The sequence below is a fragment of the Pempheris klunzingeri genome, chromosome 16, assembly GCF_042242105.1.
Source record: "Pempheris klunzingeri isolate RE-2024b chromosome 16, fPemKlu1.hap1, whole genome shotgun sequence".
Classification (NCBI taxonomy): Eukaryota; Metazoa; Chordata; class Actinopteri; order Acropomatiformes; family Pempheridae; genus Pempheris; species Pempheris klunzingeri.
The window spans coordinates 14,966,379-14,990,349 of record NC_092027.1 but is presented as its reverse complement, the minus strand read 5'-3'; the positions used below and the strand labels follow the sequence as shown (position 1 = coordinate 14,990,349).

The 23,971-nt window shown below is 43.5% G+C and overlaps 1 protein-coding gene across 1 annotated transcript; it reads left to right on the top strand.

The window, feature by feature from the left end:
• Positions 1-160: 160 nt before the first annotated feature.
• On the top strand, positions 161-23,220 carry LOC139216017 (inactive phospholipase C-like protein 2). The gene is made up of 12 exons (XM_070847064.1): positions 161-489; positions 9,761-9,862; positions 10,086-10,235; positions 10,413-10,573; positions 11,578-12,040; positions 12,190-13,413; positions 13,910-14,159; positions 14,261-14,547; positions 15,480-15,683; positions 17,644-17,719; positions 21,623-21,732; positions 21,896-23,220. The coding sequence occupies exons 1-12, from the start codon at positions 244-246 to the stop codon at positions 22,076-22,078; spliced, it is 3,456 nt and encodes a 1,151-aa protein (XP_070703165.1). The 5' UTR covers positions 161-243; the 3' UTR covers positions 22,079-23,220.
• The last annotated feature ends 751 nt before the right edge of the window (positions 23,221-23,971 follow it).

The window sequence follows — 23,971 nt, the reverse complement described above, 5'->3', positions numbered from 1 at the left end:
CGCTCAGCTGCCCCCCCCCCCCCACCCCGTGTGTGTGTGTGTGTGTGTGTGTGTGTGTGTGTGTAAGACGCCACGAAAGAGAGAGAGAGAGAGAGAGAGAGAGAGAGAAGTTTCCTCCGCTCCTGGCGCACGGTCGCCGTTCATTGCCTTCACACGATGGCACGCCTGTATCCGTGTGCAGCGCTGTTGCGTCCGGAGCCCCGCTGCTTTCAAGAGATCTGAGGAACCCAGAAGTGTGCCACCATGGCTGAATTTGGAGGGAGCAAGAGCGCCGTCGATCCACCGGTTGCCGGCTGGAAAGCTGCGTCAGGAGAAGCCGGAACGAGCCCGGAGACGCACCGAGGAGAGCCGGTGTCAAACGGAAACTGCAGCGTGTCAGACGCCGTGAAGAGGGTCCAAAACGAATCCGGATGCGAGTCCCCTACGTGGGAGAGCACGGGTTCGGATTCAGCCTCCAAATCCATCCCTCGACGCAGCAGTCTGATCAAGGTAGGCCATCGTTGCTTTTAGGGAGAAACAGCACAGCTTGCTTTGAAATACAGCAGGAAGGACTTTATAATAGAGACTGTATGCAAACTGTTGCATGTTCATGAGAGACCTCAAGATATTCTGCTGTAATGATTCCATGTAGGATAGAAGCTAGGATATGGTTACTTAAAGTCACTTGAGTTACACACAAACAACACAAGCCCCTGCAGGAATGTTATTCTGGTGCCACTGGATGTAAAAAAAATTAAAAATCGAGTAAACTCACTACAAAATCACCACTAAGTCATACATATAAATGTGATGACTTAAGACAGATACACACAATGCTGGATAGAAACACCCTGCAACCTGAAAATAAAACACTGTGTCCTGGCAAATAACCACCTCTTGGGTCAGTGCTGTTGAGGAAATTTAAATACCTGAGTAGAGTAGAGGAAACATTTAGACCCCAGGCCTCAACTAACTCACCACGCTGGATCCCCAAATCTGACTGAAAAATGATTAAAACCCCTCTACATTTCAAGGCTTTTGGATCATGTGTGTTGTATTTGATTAATTGCTCCAGCGGGTGATGACTCTTATTAGCACTCCATCAGCTTGGGAGGAGAAGGAGGAACTAAATAGTGAAAGCACCTGCTGTAGTCTTTGATTAGAAAGAGAAACTGCATCCTCTGAGGCATCACAGCTGAACACCCGCCGTACAGTTACTCTGGTCTGAGCTGTAAGCAAATGTCAAGTTTAGTTGTATAAAACCTTGACACAGACATCACACCTGGCAGGTGCTGGGTTTTGACTCAAAAGGCATTTAAAGTATTGTCATATCAATACAATATTCAAAATCAGTGCTAATCAATAACTCATCCCCTGACTTTGTCCTTTTATGGTTTCGGCCTCCAGGCATGAGGGAGGTCTTGCATCGATCTCTAGTTGCAGCTTGTCCCCAGAGCTGCTGCTGCCTGCAAAGACATGATTATTTGAACATGGCTTCATCTGTGTCTGATTGGCTCCCACTCTGCAAGACAGGAAGCCGGCCAGTTGGCCAATTTCCTCGCACAGTTCATGTTGCAATATTGCTGTTAAGTCATGAGCAGTTGGTGAGGACATGGCGCTCTGTTTTTCACTGGAACACACACAAATGTTTCTCACCTCCTTGCCCACACACAGGCCTGCTCTTGTCTTTCTCTTGTTCGTTTTCCGACAGTGCCGCCCGCCTGACACCGAGCATTTAAAAACACCCTGTTGGCTTCAGTGAAGTTCTGGCGTCTCATGCTGGGTCAGAAATGGCGTTAAATAACTCCTGGCTCTGCGTGCCGCCTGATATCCGCAGCCACGTTTAATGTGTGCCATTGAATAGCTCCAGAACATCACCCTCACCCTTGGTATTGCCTGCAGATGCATCCTGTGTATTGAAGCAGAAGTCGGCATGTGTTCGTGATATGATGATATATTTGCACTTTTGGATGTTCAGTGAGCACATTTAATGCTGAGAACATTCAGTGATCATCGAACCGTCTGGCTCAGCGTTGCACATGCGTCTGTGCTTCAGCCATAAACGTGCTTACGTTTTCAATCACAAACACCTGAGGCTTTTAGATAGACGGAGCTCAGTCCAAGAACCAGGGAGTTATAAATCCACCTGTCAACGCAACCACAACGGTGTGTTTTGCTGTTTGCTTACCTACCGCTGTGGCTTAACTCAGGATTTCACACAATAGGAGTCTGGGTGGTATGCATGCAGATAAACAGGAAACATGACATTCCAGACCGGTTTTAACAGGAGTCAGGGGATTAATGTCCAGTGTGTGTGTGTGTGTGTGTGTGTGTGTGTGTGTGTGTGCGCGTGCTTCTATTCTCCTCGGCTGAGGTAATGAGAGTACCCTTAATTGTATTTCATCAGTATGTACTCTGCTGTCCTCCCATTTAGTCTGTCTCGCTCCCTTGTGCGTGAAGGAGATGCAGAATCAGGTGCCCACTCAGATTGTGTCTGTTTCAAGTTCATCTCGATGTAGATAACCATCAGGTGCTCTCTTCGTCTTTCTCTTAGCTTCAAACACACACATATTCAGCCACACACACACACACACACACACGCTTGCACAGATCTGCCTTCTAGTAAAACACAGCCAGGCACAACAAATATCAGCTTTCCCGTTCTCTCATTACTCATGCGAACATACACCATAAGTCACACAGAAATACATGGTTTGCATGTTTGTGTGTGTGTGTGTGTGTGTGTGTGTGTGTGTGTGTGTGTCTGCGAATATGGTCAGATTTCTTGTGAAAACCACATAATTCCAAAATCTCAGCTTTTCATTAACCAAGAAAAACAAGGAATTATTATATAATCCACAGGGGTTTTAATGGGCTCTGTAAGCCAAGAATGGTCTTAACTCATACAGAAAACTGTAGTACTTCAACGTCTCTGAAAACGGGTTAGTTCCACATTTTGGGAAATATATGACAATATGATGCTGGAGCGGGGAGGAGACAGTTAGCTTAGCTTAGCATAAAGACTGGAGAGGGACATAGCTAGCCTGGCTCTGTCCAAAGGTTATAAAACTGTCCTCTCGGCACCTCTGAAGCTCATTAATTAACACACAATATCTTGTTTGTTTCAGTTCTACAAAACCAAAGTGTAGTGGCAGCCAGGGTAGCTGTTTCCCCAGATTCCAGTCCTTATGTTAAGCTAAGATAACCTTCTCCTGGATCCAGCATCATTTAACAACAGATATGAGAGCAGTATCGATCTTTTTCATTAAATTTTTCTTTTTTAAAAAAAAACACACACACACATGAGTATTTCAGTTTATTTATGCATTTTGCATGTCTTTGTGTGTGTTTTTACAGACTGAGGGAGCAGCACTAGCCAGAGGCATTATAGCACGCAGCTGGGGAGGGTAGTTTGAGTCAGAGCTGCCCTGAGCCCCTCATGCAGTTCAAATCAACATCTTTAGCCTGCTCTAAGCCACTTTAGCCTGCATAAGCATGGCTGAGCACAGCATGGGGAGTGGATGAACTTTCTCACTGATTGTGATGGAGCCACAGCTACTCTGGTGATTGAGTTGCTCCACACATACGCTCTGCATTCATAATACACGCCCAAGCCATGCGTATGTAGAGCTGTGCAGAGATATATGCGTGTGTGCATGGGTGTCTGAGTTTGCAACTGTTAGCGAGCCTCATCAAAGTCAACACTGAGGTGTGTGAAAACCCTGCTCGCTCGCTCTCTCGCTCGCTATGTTGATGTCGTACTCAAGGCTCCAACCACATGTTCTTGGTCTTAGTGGTCCTCCAGTCTTCCGAAAATTCACCTGTGAACGTTTGTCAGCCGTAATCGTGCTTTGCTCTCAGACAAGATGACCTTTTCAAGTCAACCTTTTACTTGTTTCATTTTGTGTGGTGCGTGCGTTTGATTGTGTGTGTGTTCGTGTGTAAGTGCACCCATGGGACTTCAAAGGTTTGAAGGGTAAAAGAGCATCTGCTGCTCTTCTTGCCACAAGGGTAGGGGTTTATCGTCACACTGAGCAGTTGAGTTACTGTGAATGCTCACCACATTTTCTTGCTGAATGTTATTCCCATCCATTGAGCCGCTGACAGAAGACCCGACCACATCGAGCTTCCTGTGTCCTATTTAACCTTAATGGCCTGCCGTCTACAGTGGTCACACGCATGTGCAGCCCCCACCAAGCGCACACAAAGACACAGATTGTGTGATCATTAAACACTTTGTGATGTGTAGGCGATAATGCAGGATGTCCTGATTGGGGCAGCTAATAACAGGTACGCTAACTGGTGCAAATAATGAAGCATGAATATTGTTGCTATGGCTACCTGCAGTGTGATAACCTATACCTTGTGTAGTGAATCAGAGTGGTGAACAAGAGGTTAACTGGAGCTTTGTTCTCATATATGGTTTTAATGGACACCTGCCAGCCAATCAGAATAGATTATTCTGTAGCCATGGTATCCTGTGGTAATAAGAACTAAACACACACATACTGGTGGCTGCAGATGCCCTGATGTGTGTGTTCAACTGAAGTAATGGCTCTCAAACTCACAGTAGTTATGAATTTAGAAGCTTTGTTTTTGAGGGCCTTTCTTTCAAATTTCATACATCATTTCATGATTCCCAGTAAATCATCTCCTAACCCCCCCAACCCCCACCCGCCCCAGTGGTGTGTCTCCAGGGTGAGAGGCACTGGAATAAACTATGCCATTCATCATCCGTCATCTGCCACCAAACACACGAGGCCACTGGAAAGACTCCCCATCAATTTTAAGTCCTCCATTCTTTATTTTGTCTCACCTAACAACCATCGCTCTTTCTTGGTTTTTCTATTTGTCTTAATTAGCGGATCAAATGCAACGCCCACTAATGACCTACATCTTCATACTGCTGACTCTGAGATGTTGTAATTACACACGGGCTTGTTGCATTCATATAAACACAAGCTCCCATACATCATACTGTGCATGCATATAAGCTGGCTAATGAAGGCACAAGGCCACGCTGGTGCCTGAAGGTGAATACCAAGTGCAGAGAAAAAGACAGACCATAATCTGCAAAAGGCCTTCTTTATTTATTCCTCTCCAACCTTTTTATCTATGTGCTCTTCACAATTTTCAACTTTTTGTGATGCCTGTCTGTCATCTTGTGGGTCCATCTCTGATGGCTGCACATAATCTGTTCTGCCACATAGTCTCCTCCATTTCTCTCACCCTTCATCCGTCCCCACATCTGTCCATCTGTCTGTACAGTTCAATCAGTCTAGATGTCCTATCAGGAACATCAGTAATCTCATTGTAGTGATTCATTTTCCAAATTTATTCACGGTAATCTTTCATGTATTTCAATCAGATAAAAACTGGCACATGAAAAAAACACTTGTAAAACCCTTATATTCTAATTGATGTGTAGATGTTTTTGGGCATGACATGGCTTGATGATTAAAGCTGCTATAATCAATATTTTGCTATTAACAATGGATCAAATGTCTCTGTGTAATGTAAAATGGGTCACTCACTAGACACACAGACCAAACACACAGAGAATTATCGCCTGAATCTACACACTATCCCACTGGTTTCACTACGTTCCCAGCTCTAAACGTTAAAAAGATTAAAGTTAGCAACTAGCTGGTGAACTTTTAGCAGCTAAAAAGATGTATTTTCCTGGAGATGAAAACAGAGCAAAAGATGAATTTTTCAAATCAAATTCATCAGGCGAACTTTAACATGACCCCCATTGGCAACGTTTCCCTGGATATGTACTTCAAAGATATAAACATAAACATAATAGGCATGAACAGTCAGAGTCAAAGGTGAACTGATTATATTTTGATAGTCAAAGGTCAAAGGTCACGTGACCTCACAAAAAAAGTTTTTCGCCATAACTCAAAACTTTGGGCGCTAGTTATGATAAAATTTCACACAAACATCTAATATGATGAAAAGAGGAAGTGATGACATTTTCTATACAAACGGTCAAAGGTCATCTTCACTATGGCATCGTAATGTTCTGCAAAAACACTTTTCTGGTTTCTCATTTGTTTCTCATTTGGTTGAACTGGGTTTGTGGAGGTGTACATCCATGAGGCGGTAATTCTACTTTTCTACTGTTGAAAATGAGGCAATTAAAAGGGATGTCGTGGTCTCAATGTTTATCACATCTAATCTTCCTGATTCCTGTATCAGGAAGTAGGTGACATGAGGTTTTCGCACTGACATCTGCCCTTTCTTTCTGTCTTTCTTTCTTTCTTTCTTTCTTGGCTCTGTGTTGTCACTTCACTCTCAGTGGAGCCACAGGAAGCTCTCTGTGACTGGCTGACAGGCAGCTTCCTGTTTTGAGGCACAGTGGTGGTTTTTGAGACTCATCTTGCACTCTGTGAGAAAAACAAAATTCTTTGTGATGGAGGCAAACAGTATGTCCTACCAGAGATGAAGTAAAATGGAAACCGAATATCTGGAGGCTGAACTTGTTTTGTTTTGCTCTGTGTGTGTGTGTGTGTGTGTGTGTGTGGTTAGATAACGTGTGCCTTTTTTAAGAAAAATCAATACTTTTACCTTTTGTATTTTATTCAGCCGTTTATCTACTTGCAGGTTAATTTGTGTCCTCTAGTTTTATCTGGTCTGGGAAATTTATTCAGAGCCTACAGTGACGTCAGTGGTTGTGTGTTTGAACAGACGTGAATCTGCAGGACAGCCTCAGCACACATGAGATAATTTAATCCAAACTGTTGAACAGGCGTCTTGGAGAATCCTGGTGTTTCCCCCGCTTCAAACACAGCTTGTGACAGGTACACACCAAACAGTAAGGGGCTCATTAAATTTTAAAGGAAGGCATCCATTGCTTCAATATGATTTCTGTCCATTGCTTGTCTATTTATCAGGCATGACATGTTTGTTACTGGTCATGCGCACACAAATGTCTGTGCAGGTGTGTTATTTATGTGGGACCCCCTAACTGTGCACAGCAATTGGTGCAGATGTAGTCACACAGGGACCATTACCACTCATTTCAGAGAGAGAGAGAGAGAGAGAGATAGATTTAGAGCAACATTCATCTCCGGCGCCTGTCACCAGGATGCATGAAAGGAAAGAGAGAGTGTGAATGATAGAGATGTCACTGTACACTTGTGTGTAAACGTGCATGTGCCTGTATTCGCGAGTTAAGTCAATAAGTGTTGGCTCTACACCTCATTCTGCGTCAATGGGGAATTTCCCACGAGCTTTCAGAAGACATTTGGTGTTGTCAAAACACTAAAACATTTAGGGAGAAAGAGAAAGAAGCGCTGAAGTACTCCAGAGGGGGGAGTTTTTTGTTCTTTTTTAATGAGAACACAAAAATCAATTAGCTCAATTTCAAGCAATAGTGAACAAAGTGACGTACTAGTACCAGAATGCAAAAAACACTCACACTTACGCGTAAAAGGCATGCATTTAAAATAGTTTTTTAGTAAAAGTAGAAGTAATATCAGTTAAATGTACGTTAATACTTGCATCAGCGCACTGACTAGCATTTCACTGTTGTAGCTTGTGAAGGTGGAGCTACTTTTAACTACTTTATAGAAGAAAAACAAAATTCTCATACAAAAAAATGCGTTTTCAGTTTTTGTATTATTCTCTTTGCTTTGCTTTTTTGTGAAATAATGGAGATTTTTACTTCTTCAGGCCTCTAACAATAATTAAACATGAGTATCAAGTAAAGTACAATTTCCACAAAACGGTAGTGGTAATACAGTACAGTAATTGTACTTGAGTAAATGCACTCATTTACTTTGCACCACTGATTACAAGTCCATGTTAATTTTCTTACTAGATCGCCTGCTGCCTAACGTCGTTTTGAGGCTCAAACTGTCTGTCAGAGCTCTTCCTTTCACTTTCTCTTCCTGTACTTTTCAGAGTAATATTGGAAGGTGGGTCTATGGCTTTGTCCCACCCTTTCACTCCTTCTATCATGCCCAGAGGCACCAGGGGTATTTTTAGAGCACCGCCTGCCACCCTCCCTCACCACAGTGACTCAAAAAACTTGTTGCCATTGGAAACACCTCTTCATCCTAATGAGGCAATTCTATGAGGATTTGTGATGGTTAGACGCCTCCCTTCCCTCTGAGGGAAACCTTTTCATCCTCTGTGAATTATGCTTCTCCTCTTTCACGTGTTCATTCATATTCTTTAGATGAAACACAGTCTTTTCTTGTCTTTTCTCTTTCTCTCTCTTTCTTATCTCTTGTTAGCTTTCATGTCCGCAAGATTTCTTTCAAGCGTTCCCTCTTCTTTTTTCTAATAAAAGACGTTAGTGTTCCTCAGGTTCATGTGAACTTTTAGTTGAATGGAATCAGAATAATGCTGATGAGTTGAGATTAATCAGTCACCAATCACTATTCGCCGCCCACTGGTGATCAATTGGACAAACCAAATACTCCAAAACAGTTGAGAGATAAAGATATGAGCTCTATTTATTTTTTTGCAACTGAGATGGCTGGATTTGATCTTCCAGTGAAAATATGTGCTTTTTACTTTTGTAAATGTTGCATTGATTTATTCACTATTTCAAAGCAGCTCACATCAGTTTTGCATTCTTTAAGTTTGCATTATAAGTTTTATATATTTCAATACTTCAATTCAATTTTTCAAACAATTAATTCAAAAAAATGAAAGTGAATGTGATTCATCCTTTAAGTCATTTCCAAATTTCCAAACGTTTGCTCTTTCCAGGCTCTCCAACATGAGGATCCTTGTCTTACATAGCAAACTGAAAATGTTTGAGGTTTGGACTGTTGGTCAGACTGAAAAAAGTTATTTTTATCACTGTGGGCTCTAGTAAACTGTGATGGGCATTTTTCACTATTTTCTGACATCTTCTAGATCAAACAATTACTTGATTGATCAAGGAAATAATCAGCAGATCGATAATGAAAATAACTCTAATCTTCACAATTTAAAAGCAATTCTCATAGAGAAAATCAGAATCTTACTAGAGTGCGTAAAGCAGAATTACATTTTGATTTTAAAGTTTTAACTTTTATTATATTTTGTGTTTTGTCTTTTACTGTTTTGCATCCGTGCTTGTGATATATGTAGCAGGTAAGTCAGACAGCAGTATGTTCAGTCTGTGTCTGTTTGGGTCTTCAATCACTCTACTTTGGATTAAATCAACTACAATCATGTTATCCTGCTATCCTGCCTTAGATTAGCTTCAATTAAGCATTTAATTGGATTCTATCAGGACTATAATATATCCATAATTGAATAACTTCGCCCACATATATGCTCTTATCTGTTAGTATAAGGTTCTCTGTGGGGGTGAAATCTGATCGGTCAATAAATCAGATGGATGAGCTGTGATGGTGAGCTCAGATAAACTGATTGAGTCTGCCGGTGTCGTTGCGGAGGGGCAGAATTAGAATGCTGCAGCCTGCTGCCTCTGTCTAGTCAGGTATGATTAATGGTGTAATGGTGAAGGGCAAGGGCAAGCAAAGGCTTTTAGCATCAGGAAAAAACAATAACAGATTAGGAGGAGGAGGCTCTATGTGGTAGACCAAATAATCTCTATTTATGTATGGTTATATAAACTGATATGCCTTTTAATCCCATGAGATCCATTCTGGATGGGAAAAAATGTTTGCCATGCCCATGGAAAGAATACTCGAAAGAGGGCTTACTGTCTCTCTTTCAACTAATTTATCTCCTTCTTGTTACAACCCCTCCCTCCTCCTCCTCTCTTCATCTTCAACATCCTTTCATCCTTCCCTCCCTCCCTCCTCATCAGGATGGGTCACGTGCCGGTCGAGAAAGGAAGAAGACTGTGTCCTTCAGCAGCAGCTTGTCGGAGAAGAAGATCAGCAGCGCTGCAGACTGTATCCACTCCATGGTGGGGCAGCTTCAGTGTGACCCTTGACATTAAATATATGTTTTACATGAATATGAATGAATGAATGTTATACATGAAATATTTAATGTGCATGCATCAAGGGTTTCTGGGAGATCACAGGCCTTTGAGTCTGTCAGACACTCATGAGAGCTTGATCAGAAGTGGTTGATGGAGTGAGCTCTGCACTGAAGGTCTGACACCGTCATCCATATCTTGCTTCTAGGTTGAAGGGAGTGAGCTGAAGAAAGTCCGAACCAACTCACGTGTCTACCAGCGTTACTACCTGCTGGACGCAGGCCTTCAGGCTCTGTGCTGGGAGCCATCCAAGAAGGATTCAGACAAAGCCCGCATCTCTCTCGCCTCTATACGAGAGGTCAGTGTACAGAGAGACAGCTGTGTATATCAACCCTGCATGGATGACCTCACTGACATTTTTAGACTAAAGGCAAAGGAAATATTTACAACCCTGAGACATATGGAAGACAACAGTTGATTTCCTTTAATTGTATCTCATGTAGGTTCTTGCATCTCTTGTGGTCTCAAATTTTAGGTACGGACAGGTCGTAACACAGAAACCTTCCGCACCAGCGGCGTTTATGAGCAGATTTCAGAGGACTGTGCATTTTCCATCATCTATGGGGAGATGTATGAAAGCTTGGACCTGGTGGCCAACTCTGCTGAAGTGGCTAACATTTGGGTGACTGGCCTAAGGTACGACACAACCAGGAGAGGTCTCGCACCGTACACCTGAAAATTGTGTTGTGTAGTGGAAACACACACATTTTTCTTGGTAAAGAATCTTTTGATTTTCAGAGCTCCTTGTTTCACCAGCACTACATTACAGCCAGTGTAAGTGCTAGTGTATAATACAGTAAGTACAAGGAAATAAAATGGCTAACAGTCAGCTTTCAGGAATTTCCTTCTCTCATATATAAAGCATTCAAGGCCTAGCTGTTGTTGTAGTTTTGGTGATTTGATAGGAAGGACGAGTTCACCTACAAATTAAAATGTTATCATTAATTAATCACCCTCGTTGTCAATCAGAACTTTTGTGATACCTTTAGTGCACATAGCTCCTACCAATAGTTAGCTGAATGTCAGCTGTCTGCGAAACAGCAAATATACCAAGAAACTAGTTCTTAAACTTGCCCAAAGCGGTAAAAATTGCTTGAAATGGGGGAAATATTGTATTTTCACCAGTGTTTTAGCAGGTGGACTGAAAACAGTTCAGCATTAAAACATCATAGGGGGCTGCATTTGTTAGGTTGTGCTACTTCTGGTATTGGTGAGATAATGAAATATGAAGTCCAGTTTAAGTAACTCATCCATGAATCTGTAGGCTTATCAGATACCTAAACATTGCATAATGGTTTATAATAATGGTTTTCTCGCATATTTTGTGGATTCAGCTCATTGGTATGTGTTTTATATCACTTCAGCATGATATCCTGTATAATAGGTTTTGCTTTTTCTCCCCTATTGATTGAAAGCTTGGAGGGCTGATTTGTTTGTATAGTCCTTTGAGACGTGCTTGTGATGAAGGACTATGAATGTAAATGTGTCTTGACTTTGAACTGATTCTTCTGCTGCAGTGATTGTATTTTATGTGTCAACGAAATGCGTGAGATGAAAATGAAAATGTTTGTGACTCAGTAATGTAGGGAAAATATTCTGTCCCGTTGCACCTTGTCAATTCTTCTCCCATCTTCCTCAAGGTATCTGATGCAGTACGGGAAGCATGCTCTCGACATGCTCTCCAGCAGTCAGGACAGTCTTCGCCTTGTCTGGCTGGAGCAATTGTTCTCCTCCGCTGCCGATTCGGACAGACAGGAAGACGTTGATGAAGGGATCCGCTTGCAGTCAGCCATCAAGTTAATACAGAGTGTGAACCCTGGAGTGAGCGGCGGCAAAGTGGAGCACAGGTTTAAAGAGCTTCAAAGAGTTAGGGAGAAAACGTGTGGAATTAGTCTAGATAATGTGTCTGGACTGAAAGACAGCAGCGCAAACAAAAGACTGGGAAATGAGCGAGTCACCAAGCAGGAATTCATTGAGGTCTTCCATGACTTTTGCACACGTCCGGAGATCTACTTTCTGTTGGTGCAGTTCTCTAGCAACAAGGAGTTCTTGGACACCAAAGACCTGATGAGGTTCCTGGAGGCTGAGCAGGGCATGGCTCAAGTGGGTAACACAAATTAATCACACAACAAATGGCAGAAAACAAGTCAGGCCAACACTCAAATATGCAATTCCAGCCTTCCTGTTGTACGTCATCACAACCTTTTCCATTTTCACCTTCCTTTTTCCCGTTCTGTCACTGTGTCATCCAGGTGAGTGAGGAGACCAGCCTGAAGCTCATCCAGTCCCACGAGCCATCGGAGGAGGGCCGGCAGCAGGGTTACCTGTCGCTGGATGGCTTCACCAGCTACCTCACTTCGGCAGAGTGCCACCTCTTCGACAGGGAGCATGACATCGTGTGCCAGGACATGTACCAGCCTTTGTCTCACTACTACATCAACTCCTCCCACAACACCTACCTCATCGAGGACCAGTTTCGAGGTCCGTCTGACATCTCTGGCTTCATCCGTGCCCTCAAGATGGGTTGCCGATGTGTGGAGGTGGACGTTTGGGACGGCCCTGATGAGGAGCCGGTGGTGTGCACTGGACACACCCTCTCCCCACCACTGGCCCTGCGCTGTGTGTTAGAAGCAATTGGAAGGTTTGCATTTGTGGCGTCGGAGTATCCATTAATTGTATGCATTGAGAACCACTGTTCACTTCGACAACAGAAAGTGATGTTGCAACATCTGGTTAGGATTCTAGGGGAGAAGTTATATACAGATCCCCCAGATGAGGGGCAGCCATACCTACCATCGCCTCATGACCTAAGGCATCGAATTCTGCTAAAGGGTAAAAAGTTGGGGCCAGGTACTGATGGGGAAGATGGGGAGGTAAGTGAGGAGGACGAGGGGGCAGAGATGTGTCAAAGGATGAAAGCAGCTAACTGTGTAGGGGCAGCGTCTGGAGGAAATGAGAAGGACGTGGTGCAGAAAAGTGTTTCTTTCACAGCTGTCACTCAGTCTAATCCTCTTCATCTTCCTCCCAAACATTTCCAACTCTTGAAGGAGCTCTCTGACCTGGTAACTCTTTGCTGCTCAATCTGCTTCATTGACTTTCAAACGTCATCCGACAGGCAAAACCCTTGGGAACTGTGTTCCTTTCACGAGTCTCTGGCTGTGCATCTCGCTGGCGAGAGCCCTGGCGACTTTGTCAACCACAACAAGCATTTCCTGTCGCGGGTGTACCCCAGCCCCATGCGTATTGACTCAAGCAACATGAACCCTCAGGACCTGTGGAAGTGTGGCTGCCAGATTGTGTCTATGAATTTTCAGACTGCAGGACTGATGATGGACCTGAACACAGCTTGGTTCCGGCAGAACGGGGGCTGTGGTTACGTTTTGCGGCCAGCCATCATGCGGCAAGAGGTGTCCTATTTCAGTGCCGACACCAGAGACACGGTGCCTGGTGTGTCTCCACAGCTGCTCCATGTGAAGGTGTGGTGGACTTATACGTATGCCACAACAAATGTGTCATACATGCTAATTTCATGCAAAGGAATTGGATCTAAATTTGTATTTTTGGCCATAATTCCCTTGTGTAATAATAACAACTGGGAATGTGGAAACATGGCTAAAAAGAAGTCAGACGATAACACAGGTTTTAAACAAACCACCAGGTTCGCCAGGCTTATTTATAACAGTGAAATTACATTTCAGTTGCACTCACTTTCAGTTTAATCTCTAAATGAAGTTGTTTAGATAAACTGGTGGGTTGTTTGCAACCGGTCTGATCATCTAGCAGATAATTTCTTACCTTGTAGTAATATCATCCAGTTTGTAGATTTCAGTGATTATTTGGGGCAGCACAATATCACAATAACTGATAAAGACAATGGCCAAAACTACAAAGTGAAATGGAAGTGTATCCTCTTGATTCATTAAAATCATCAATGAGTGAATATATCGGCCTTTGTGTTGATCCTTCTCCCAGCTGATAAGCGGCCAAAACCTGCCCAAGCCGAGGGGATCGGGGGCCAAAGGAGATGTGGTGGACCCCTACGTGTATGTCGAGATCCACGGCATCCCAGCTGACTGCACAGAGCGCCGCACCAGGACGGTGACCCAGAATGGCGACAACCCCATCTTCGATGAGAGCTTTGAGTTCCAGATCAACCTGCCGGAGCTCACCTTGGTTCGCTTTGTGGTGCTGGATGACGACTTCATAGGGGATGAGTTCATAGGTCAGTGTGTGGGTTTGTACAAGAGTGTTAAGATGTTGTCACCACATAGATTTTCATATTCTTTATATTATAAATAATTTATGATCTCCCCACTACCACAGGTCAGTATACTATCCCTCTGGAGTGTCTTCAACCAGGCTATCGACATGTACCGCTCCAGTCTCTGACAGGGGAGGAACTTCCTCATGCCAAGCTATTTGTCCACGTGGCCCTCACCAATCGGAGAGGAGGGGGAAAGCCTCACAAAAGGGGTCTGTCTGTGCGGAAGGCCCGCAAGGGGAGGGACTATACAGCTCTGAGGGACCTCGGGGTCCGGGCTGTGGATGAGGTTTTCAAGATGGCTGCTCCTCTGCTGAGAGAAGCCACCGACTTGAGGGAAAACATGCAGGTCAGTGTCACTGAATAGTTAGCTGGTCAGCATTTCACCACGGACCAATGACACGGCCGTGTCACTTTCAAACAAACACACAGCACATTTTGATCATTCATTATATTTTAATAATTTATGAAGCAAAACATATACAGATTTTAAACTGAAAACCTATAAACCTTTGGGTTTGAGGCTGTTGGTCATACAATACAAACAATATGCAGATTTCACATTGGACATTGATTAGTGTTTTCTTTAGAAATTAGTCAATTTAGTAAAGTAGTGAAAAAATGTAGACAGATGAACTGATAAAAATTAAAATAATTGTTTATTGCAGCCATAATTAGCTTAATTAATTTTCATTACAAGTGAATCATTATTAGTGTGTTCAAATTTAACAGTGACGATTATATTTGCAATTCTCTCCAAAGGAAGGAGACAAAAGACTGCTACTACCGACATGTTTTCTGCAATTGTTAAAAGCTCATCTAACCTTTATGAGCCAGGCAGCAATGCGGCCTGTGGGTGCTTGTATGACCCTGGGGCAATAAAACAGTAATTATGTGTTCAGTCAGTGTGGTGAGACTGGCATCCACATCTCTTGATTTCTTCCATTTAAACCTGAACTACTACAACAGCACAGCTGCAGGAGAGAACTGTGGGAGAGCAACCCAGTAGACGAAGGAAAAGACAAATAGCTCTGTCACAGCGGTGGCTTTTGATTACCTGTGTGTGTTTGAGACAGAGAAAGTGAAAACAGAGAGTTAGAGTGGGGAGGAGATTTCTCTGATTTTATGTTCATTTCACTCTGATATCATTCCGTGCCTCTGCGCTGTTTTCCCATCAGGCTCGGAAAATAACAAAGAGAAAGACTGTGGAAGACTTTGTATGTGTTCAATTTGCAGATATACAGCAGTATTTGTCTATCCTCTTCTTTTTTTTGCCAACAGAACTCAGTAGCAGTGTTCAGGGAGCTGTGTGGGGTGTCTGCGGTGGCTAACCTCATGCAGTGCGTACTAGCTCTGGGCTCCAGAGTGTCAGGACCAGACGGTACGCCTTTACTACTGTTTGACCTCCAGAACCATTACCCCGTCCTGGAGCCGCAGGGGCCCCTGCCAGACGTCCTTCGCCGCGTTGTCTCCACCTATGAAATGGTAAGGAAGGAAGAGAATTGACAGCTACTATGCTTACGGGCTGTTACCAGATAAAGGAGTATGCACACTCGTATCTCTCTAACACATTAAAAGGAAGGAAAGACCAAACTAAAGCAGCAAAGATCCCAAATGAGCCAACTGCCTCCCATCTCCTGTGTGCTTGACCTAACAATGAAAGTCCAACTCCCAGACAGCAGCTTCCTTTTTAGTTCTCATACACAAAGTGAGCTCTCATTGTTATGGAGGAGACAACGTTCCCGTTTGTTCTGGCTGTAACAAGGCTCGTAAACACACCAGCGACATTCTCACCTTGGCCTGAAGCCTCTGCATGTTTTCACCCAAATAAACTGCTGACTTTCACTGACCAAGGAGAGAGTTGTTTAATAGACTTAATTTATGTAATGGTATCTAAAAATAAACACAACCATCGAGGAAAAACTCCCCTGTGGAAATAAAAGCAAAGAGAGAAAGAGCGAGTGAGAGGAAATGGGGCAGAGCAGTCAATTGGCCTGTAAGTCAACTCATCAGCTAGTCAATAAAGTGGGATGAATCAGTTTGTTTGAGTGGGTTTTTTGAGGATGCTCGGCTGGTGTCATAACTGCAAGGACACAGCGTCAGGCGCTCTCTCTGTCCTCACTTTCATATCTGGCTTTCAACATATTTCCCTTCGGTCCCTATCTCCCTCTTTCAGCCTCCTCCTCGTTCCTCATTCATCTTGCTCAGTTCCTGCCTCCTCTTTCTCCCTCTGGGTCCGTTTGGACTGTGGCTGGCCGCCATAAGTGGTTTCCATACAGCTGTGGTCCAGCGCTCGCTGGAGTGGTAGCCTGTCTTGCGAGTGTTGGTGGAGTAAACAACATTACACCCCTTTTTTGCCATCTGTCTGGCCGTTGCTGCAATATTTTTTAAAATGATATTTGCTCAAAGTGCAGTTCTTCATGTTTTATATTAGATATTCCCCCGGAGTCTCTTCGGTGAGATGATGGACAGTCAGTATGAATTGCCAATTTATAAAAATACGGTCCAGCAAGCACATGTGATCTGGGTGAGAGTATGTGTGCTGTGAGAAGAGATAAATTGATCTGTTCTAGTCTTATTAAGTTATTATTAAGGTTTCAGTGTGACACTTTAATTTAACTATGGTTGTTTATCACTGCTAAGCAACTAGCAACCGCATATACCTGTAACTGTCTACTTGTGCATCTGTGTGTAAGTAAGAGTGTACATTTGTGTTCAGCCCCTTCTCGCTCTGCCACTGAATACCATTAACATAGATTTTGAATGTCGTTCAGCTAAATGGATTCCACACCTCAATCCTGATGCCCAGAGGGAGAGGCAGACAACAGAGACAGGAAATGGGAATGAGTGTGTGTTTATGTATGTGTGTGTGTGTGTGTGTAGCTGTGTGTGTTTTGTTGAATTAGATCTGGTCAAAGTAGTGCACTGTGGTTAATCCCTTATTTGTCGAACAGCATTTTTTCTCTCACAGAGGGGGAGCGTCCCAGTAGGGTTGTGAGAGAAGGTGCAGAATTAATCAGGCAGAAGCTGCCCCTGTCATTGTGTGCGTGTGTGTGTGTGTTTTGTGTGATCATTACTTTAAAAAAGCTGTCACATTAGTCTCCATTGAGGCCATGTGTGTGTATGTGTCTACGGTGCATTTTGTGGTAAAAGTGCCTACAGTTTGAACTCCATTTGGCTGTTTCCTTAATTTCAACAGCCACCAACATATGGAAAACATCCCAACAGGGTGTTATTTTATTGTAAATGTTCACCACTCATGTGATTTAAGTACACGGATGTGTTCTCACTTTTTTATGTGTACTATGTAATGTTCTTTTACAGCAGACAATAAAACAGACCACATTAATAATGTGATTAACACACAAAAACATGGATTCAAGGGCTTATGGTGCACTAAAACTGTGTGTGGGTTTCATGCTAATAGATGTTTCCCTCTCTGCAGATGGTCCAGGCAAGCAGAGCAGTCATTGAGCTCTCTGATGGAATCTACAGCAGGATCCTGCATATACAGACAATGGGTGTGTAGGCGTGTGTGTGTGTGTGTCGCAATGTGTATGAGATGCTGCTATGTAGAGCGGACATTACAATGTGTGTGTAAAAAAAAAAAAAAAAACACGCTATGCTCATGTTCCTAGTCCACTCATGACAACTCCCACACAGCCTCTTCAACAGAGCCGTCATCCACAGTGCATCCGTCACCCCTCTCCTCTCCTCTCCTCTCCTCTCCTCTCCTCTCCTCTCCTCTCCTCTCCTCTCCTCTCCTCTCCTCTCCTCTCTCAACATATTTGCCTGTCGTCTTTTCAGTGTTGCACAAGGTTAGATGAATCTTTCACTGGCTCAGTTCATCTGTATGTTTTGGATGGAGGGGGTTTAGATTGGCACAGCTTTGAGCACCCTTCAGTCTTTTAAGTGAAGGGCACCATAACTGACCCTCTGATATCATTTCTGTGATCTTTGGCAGAGGTTTGTCTACTTCAGCCGGGCCCCCTGGGTCATCTGACATTAGTCAGCCAGACTGTCGTCTTGGTGGCAATAAACAACCTCACAAACACACCATCACACAGACACACTGATTCAGTCTTCAGCTGTCACCCAGGAGACACTACGACTGACCTTTTGAAGCACTGGCCAGTGACTTGGAGCAAAAAACAACACATTAAACTTATTTATATGATCCTGTAGGTGCTGGATTTTTAAAAAATCTGCAGTTGCAGATGACCTGATCTTGGGACATATGTTTAAGCATCTATGGGTCTCATGAGAGCTTTGTGGGTTGAATTGCATTCAGACTTTTCAATACAGCCCTTTAGTGAAGTGTGAAAAGAAAAGAAGGAATGAGAGAGAAATTAAAGATAAACCTGAAGCGAATTGATATTGGTGGCTAGAGGCGAGATGTTGTGTATCATAGACCCTTTATTTTCACATGTGATCCCTCGTAGTTCAGTTTGTAACTGAAGTGAGGTTTTAAAGTGCTTTACTTTGTGAGTTGGTTCATCTGATTGAGCTGCCACAGGGCCCAAGGCTTGGTCTCATGAACAAAGCTCTTCCTGTGTGTAGAGAGTAAAGATGGCGATCAGATGATCCCAAGGCAGAGGTCCCCCTCTCAGTCTTGGAAGTGGGTGTGGGTAGGAGGAAGGCAAAAGCAGGTCACTCGGAGGGAGCCGTGGGACAGCTGGTGGCAGAGATGGATGTCTGGAAGTTACATCAGAGCTGAGGGATGAAACAGAGAGGGAAAAGAAAGCTGTGGGAAGATGAACAGCAGAGATGGGGAGCTAGAGGCAGCGCTGAGAGGAAGACAAGAAGATTAAGGGAGAGGAGAGAGTGAATCCACTGCGGTATCAGGGTGTGTTGATGTGTTAAAGGGCTGATTAATACAAATTCAAATAAAAATCACTTGTAATGTCACGGTATAGAGCCACGCGGTTTCGGTTTTACTTGGCAGGGGTTTGAGGTTTAAATCTCTTTAATCTCTGACAACACGAAACAGCACGATGGGTTGGTGCAATGTCACGGCGTACTGTCCCACCCTGGAGTGCACATTCAGGGTTGAGAAGTTAAATCACTGGAGGTCAACAAAAACAAGACACGTTAAAGAGGTGTTAAGTTGCTCTGTCAATTTTTTTCCCTTGAATTTTGTAACCCTAACCCTAACCCTTTTGAATTACTCGGGATAATCCACGCAGCACAGAGTGGGGCTATTTCTTTGCTAGAAAGTAATTCCAATGAAAACTATTCACAGTGAGGTCGGTTTATGAAGAAGAGTTGTTCCTCGAAAGGGATGTTGCTATAATTTTTTCAGTGCTGTAATCCGCACCACCACCAACTCACTGTCATCAAAACACCAAATAAGGGAAAACCCACTGGGAGAATACTGTTTGTCCCTCTGGTAGTTCAGAGACTTGTAGAGTCTGTGCCAAGGACCACTGAGGCTATTTTGATGGCTGACACCTCATGAAGACACTTTACGTTGGCTGGCCTTCAATCCATCAGTCACTGCTATGTTTTTTGTTGTAATTTGGGTGAACTGAACCTTCAAGAACCTCAGCTGAGCAGCTTCTATTCCTCCAGGGCCCTGACATGTATAGAAGTGAGACTCACATCTGGATAGATTTTCCACTTCATGAGATGCCAATGATTATATACAGCATCAGGATGAGAGTCACAACTATAGGCTCCCATCGAAACTGCTCACAGTTCAGATAGAGGACAGGAAGTGAACGTGACACACTTCCTGCTACGCTTTGTTTGGCTGGCCCTGATGGTTGTTTTGGCCTGTGGGACCCTGTTTTTTGTGTGTGTGTTGTCACAGTATTAGCTTGAAAATAATGTTCCCTCCATCGGCTTCGCTTGGTTTCACAGGGAAATAGACACGCACACACACACACACACTACACTGGCACGTAGGCTTCAAGTTGCCTAGCAACCGTGCAGTAAAGGTTATTATTCAGGCAACTTCTGTAGGTGTGTGTGAATGCAGAGCAATGACAACGTATGTGTGTGCAGGTGTGTGTCCATGCTTGCAGACATTTAGTGGCACAGACGGATTATGTGTAAGGAATTGGTAAATATATACTCACGTAAAGTCTCTTTTCGTAGTGTGTGTATGGTGTATGTGTGTGTGTGTGTGTGTGTGTGTGTGTGTGGGTTTGGCCCACAGCTTGGCATGTTTAACGTCTGGGCTCTCGTTGATGGCTCACAGTGATGTGCACCCCGTGTTAACCCACTTCCGGGTTTCCATGGTAACAGTGGGACAGTGGCCCGGGGCGGTCAGTGGAAGCCAGACACACAACACAACTCATTGCACATACTCTAACTAGCCAGCGGCCTGACTTCTACGACACACTCTCTCTTTCTCTCTCCTTATCTTTCTTCATCTGTCTCAGATTTTCCATCCACTTTTTATCATTCCCTTTGCATTTTTTATTGCTCATTCTTTGTTTCTTCATCTCTCTCTCTGTGAAATCTGATGCTTACAGTTTGGCCAAAATGGCAAAGTTGGCAGTCTACAGATACTTTGTCCTCTAGTGTTACTCCAGTGTGAATATTAATTGGAAGAGATTAATTAGAAGTGTATGACATTATTTACTGAGGGTGGCAGTGTGGATAGGCTTTGGCAAACCTGTTTTCACAGCTGTGGTTTAATGGAGATAGATCATCTTTTTGGGGGAGAATTTTTTTCTTTTTGCCATTTCACAGTGTACACAAAACAAGGGGCTGGTAGGAATGCAAGTTCGAGTGACACACCATGGTTACATTTAGTAATTAATTAAAAAGCAATAAAATTAACACTAGAGGATATGAAAAGGGCTTCTAGTTTTGGAGGGGGAACGGCAGCCTACTGCTAAAAGTCACTGCCTCAATGGATTGATCACCTGAAGCACTTCCAAAAATAAACCCGGCTATGCCAACTATTATATCGTAGTGATATTCCATTTTCATAACTTATGAATTTACGTAATACATAAGCCGAATTAGACTACATCTACTGTAACAGCTCTGTGAGTCTGTACTTAGGCCAAGTGGTGCCTTTGAGCCAAATGTTAAAGTCAGCATGCTGACATGACTCTAGTGCTGGTGGCACCAGAGGAAACACCAAGGCATAATCAAAGTTTGTAAGATTCGTCCTCTGTGCACCATGAATTTACATTTCATGGCAATCCATCCAGTGGTTGTTGAGATATTCTGGTCTGGACCCCAGAGCCATGCTGCTAGCAAATAAAATCAACTCTTTCTGTTTTGGACGGTTCTGACTGTGTACATCAAAACAGGAAACATGTTTGATTTTGTTAACAAATTAGTCACTTTCCCCAAATCGCAGGCATAATTCTTTTCCTGTTGATTTTTACATTCTTTTGAAATAAAGTACAAAGCACTGTCCTCTAATCTGCGATGGTTGTGTGTGTGTGTGTTTTGGGCTCTAGCCATGGAGTTTCATGAGAAGCTGCAGAGTCTGGCGGCGAAGGAGGGGCTGAAAGGTCGAAAGGTCAGTCGAGCGCTGGAGAGTTTCAGCTGGAACATCACCATCCTTAAGGTCAGCAACACACACGCTCATACAGTCACAACCCAAACAGCCTTAGGGGTAGACCATGAGATCATGGTTTGGCCTCCAGGTGGTTGCTCAACTCTTTGCTCTCTTTCAACCTCCCTCCGTCCTTCCACTCCTGCCCTTTGTGCCCATTCCTGTACTCTCTCAGGGCCAGGCTGACCTTCTGAAGCACGCCAAAGCCGAAGTCCAGGAGAACATGAAGCAGGTCCACGATGCTGCTTTGACTGGAAACCTGACCAGGGAGAGTGAAGGAGTGAGAAGAGTCCGCTCCCAAACACGACGGGGTCAGGATGACAGAGCCGCCACGAGTGCTAGAGGACCCTCAGCGTAGCAAGCAAGATGACCAACAAACGAAAGAGGATGCGACCGAGTTTATCAACTTAGCTGCTGTGACACCCTCTCCACGTCATTAAAATTCTTCCGACGGCTTTACCTGCCTCAGTGGCTGACTTTTCACAATGCTGTAGGAGAGCTATAGCAAGTACAGTGTTTATAAGAGAGAAGAACAGAGGTGATGAATGTAAAAGTCTTCAAAATGCAGCCACCATCCACCTACCTGTCAAAGATGGCACTCGAGAGCTGCAGAGAGGACACCGGGGAGATGAATGTAGTTAGATTTAAAGCCAAGGGTCAGTTTGTACTGTATTAAACTGTAAATACATCAAGTGTTTATTAACCCCTTCATGTGTGCAATGTGTCATGAAGAGGGAAGAAAAATTGTCATTTTTCTAGCACAGTCTGGTATGACTCAACCCTCAGCCAAAAGAAGTTAAAAACCTTTTGAAAACTCTCACTGCCACCTCCACATGTTAGCGGCTTGTTCATCACAAAGCTACTGTCTAGCAATATCAAGTGAGGATACAAGATGGGGTTGGGTATGTTTAAAAGAAACACACTTTCTTGGTTATTTGAATGGGATGAAGCAGGAATCTGTAGATGTTTTAGGTCATTTAAGAATAAATTTCTTTGACCAGTTCAGCCCATTTATGTCACTCAAGCTTATTTCCCGTAAGTATTTGTAGGTCCTGGATTGCTGCTCTTTATTCCGTCACCTTGAGGTCCCTTTTTCTTGCCACGAAAATCCTCCACTTCACCCTCTAAACGTTGTTGTCTCTCATACAGTATTCTATATTTTTGTATTTTCCCGAAGCCCTCGTGCTAATTAAATCACCGTTAACCACCATGATGATCAACTCTATCAGACCTGTAAATGTCTGCCTGTAGGGAACAAATACTGTTATGTTCAAAGTGCTTACTTTGTGTGCAAAACACTGTACAGTATTTTACTATGTAATTCTATCCTTTTGCTGTAAAGAATATTTTACATAAGTTATTGATCCTGAATGACAACATTCCAGATACATGTAATTGGTGCAGTAGATGAGGCCCGACCTGTTCAGCTCTGTAAGAGGTTGCAGTTCATCACTACCTTCCTTCACAGTCAGGACAGAAAATAAACTAGTTTTTAAATGATTGATGCTCCTATGTCTGTTGCTGTTTTGCTGCAAGAGCTTTACTTTAATGTGCTTTCATTTATACCGACACGGGAATAAAGTTGTGCGTCGTGCAGAGATTACAGTGGTGACACTCACCTACCGTCTAAGTGACACAGACCTGTGGGGCTGTAATGTCCAGTGGATCAAAGCCTCTAATCTGCTTCCATTTATAGCTTCCATGCTCTCCAGGGCTGAAACTAAAAGATCATGGTTACAATGGTAAATGGACTGTACTTATATAGCGCCCATCTAATCTTTTCAACCACGCGCTACATTCACTTTCACACCCTCACATACGCTTCCCCCCTCACATACTGAGGCAAAGGTTAGGGAGCAATTTGGGGTTCAGTGACCTTGCGAACATGAAAATGACCTGACATGAGAACTGGAGGAGCTGGAGCTCAAACCACCAATCTTCTGATTAGTGGACGACCCGCTCTACCCCAGAGGAGTGATCAAGCTTTTGGATGTTTTACCGTCCATCTTATCCTAGTTAAGAACATCAATTTTGAGATATCTCGTGGCAATGTCAGTCTATAATTTGATGATCATTGGCAAGTGTCATAGGCTGATGAAGACCATGTGATATGATGGAAAGCTCCAGAACAGCTACTCAATGGGCCTTATTTTTATATTTTTTTTACTATCAGTATTTTCTTTGACCGTGGTTTTATCTGTTCATTAATGGTATACACAGTAAAGCTTTATACCAGTTTTACAGCCCCTTA

What these genes read in the sequence shown, in the direction of transcription:
- LOC139216017 (XM_070847064.1), top strand. Translation starts at nt 244, where the DNA reads ATGGCTGAATTTGGAGGGAGCAAGAGCGCCGTCGATCCACCGGTTGCC. An exon ending in ATTTGGGTGACTGGCCTAAG is followed by an intron (nt 10,574 to 11,577) that starts GTACGACACAAC and finishes ATCTTCCTCAAG; the next exon opens with GTATCTGATGCAGTACGGGA. An exon ending in CCTGCATATACAGACAATGG is followed by an intron (nt 17,720 to 21,622) that starts GTGTGTAGGCGT and finishes TTTGGGCTCTAG; the next exon opens with CCATGGAGTTTCATGAGAAG.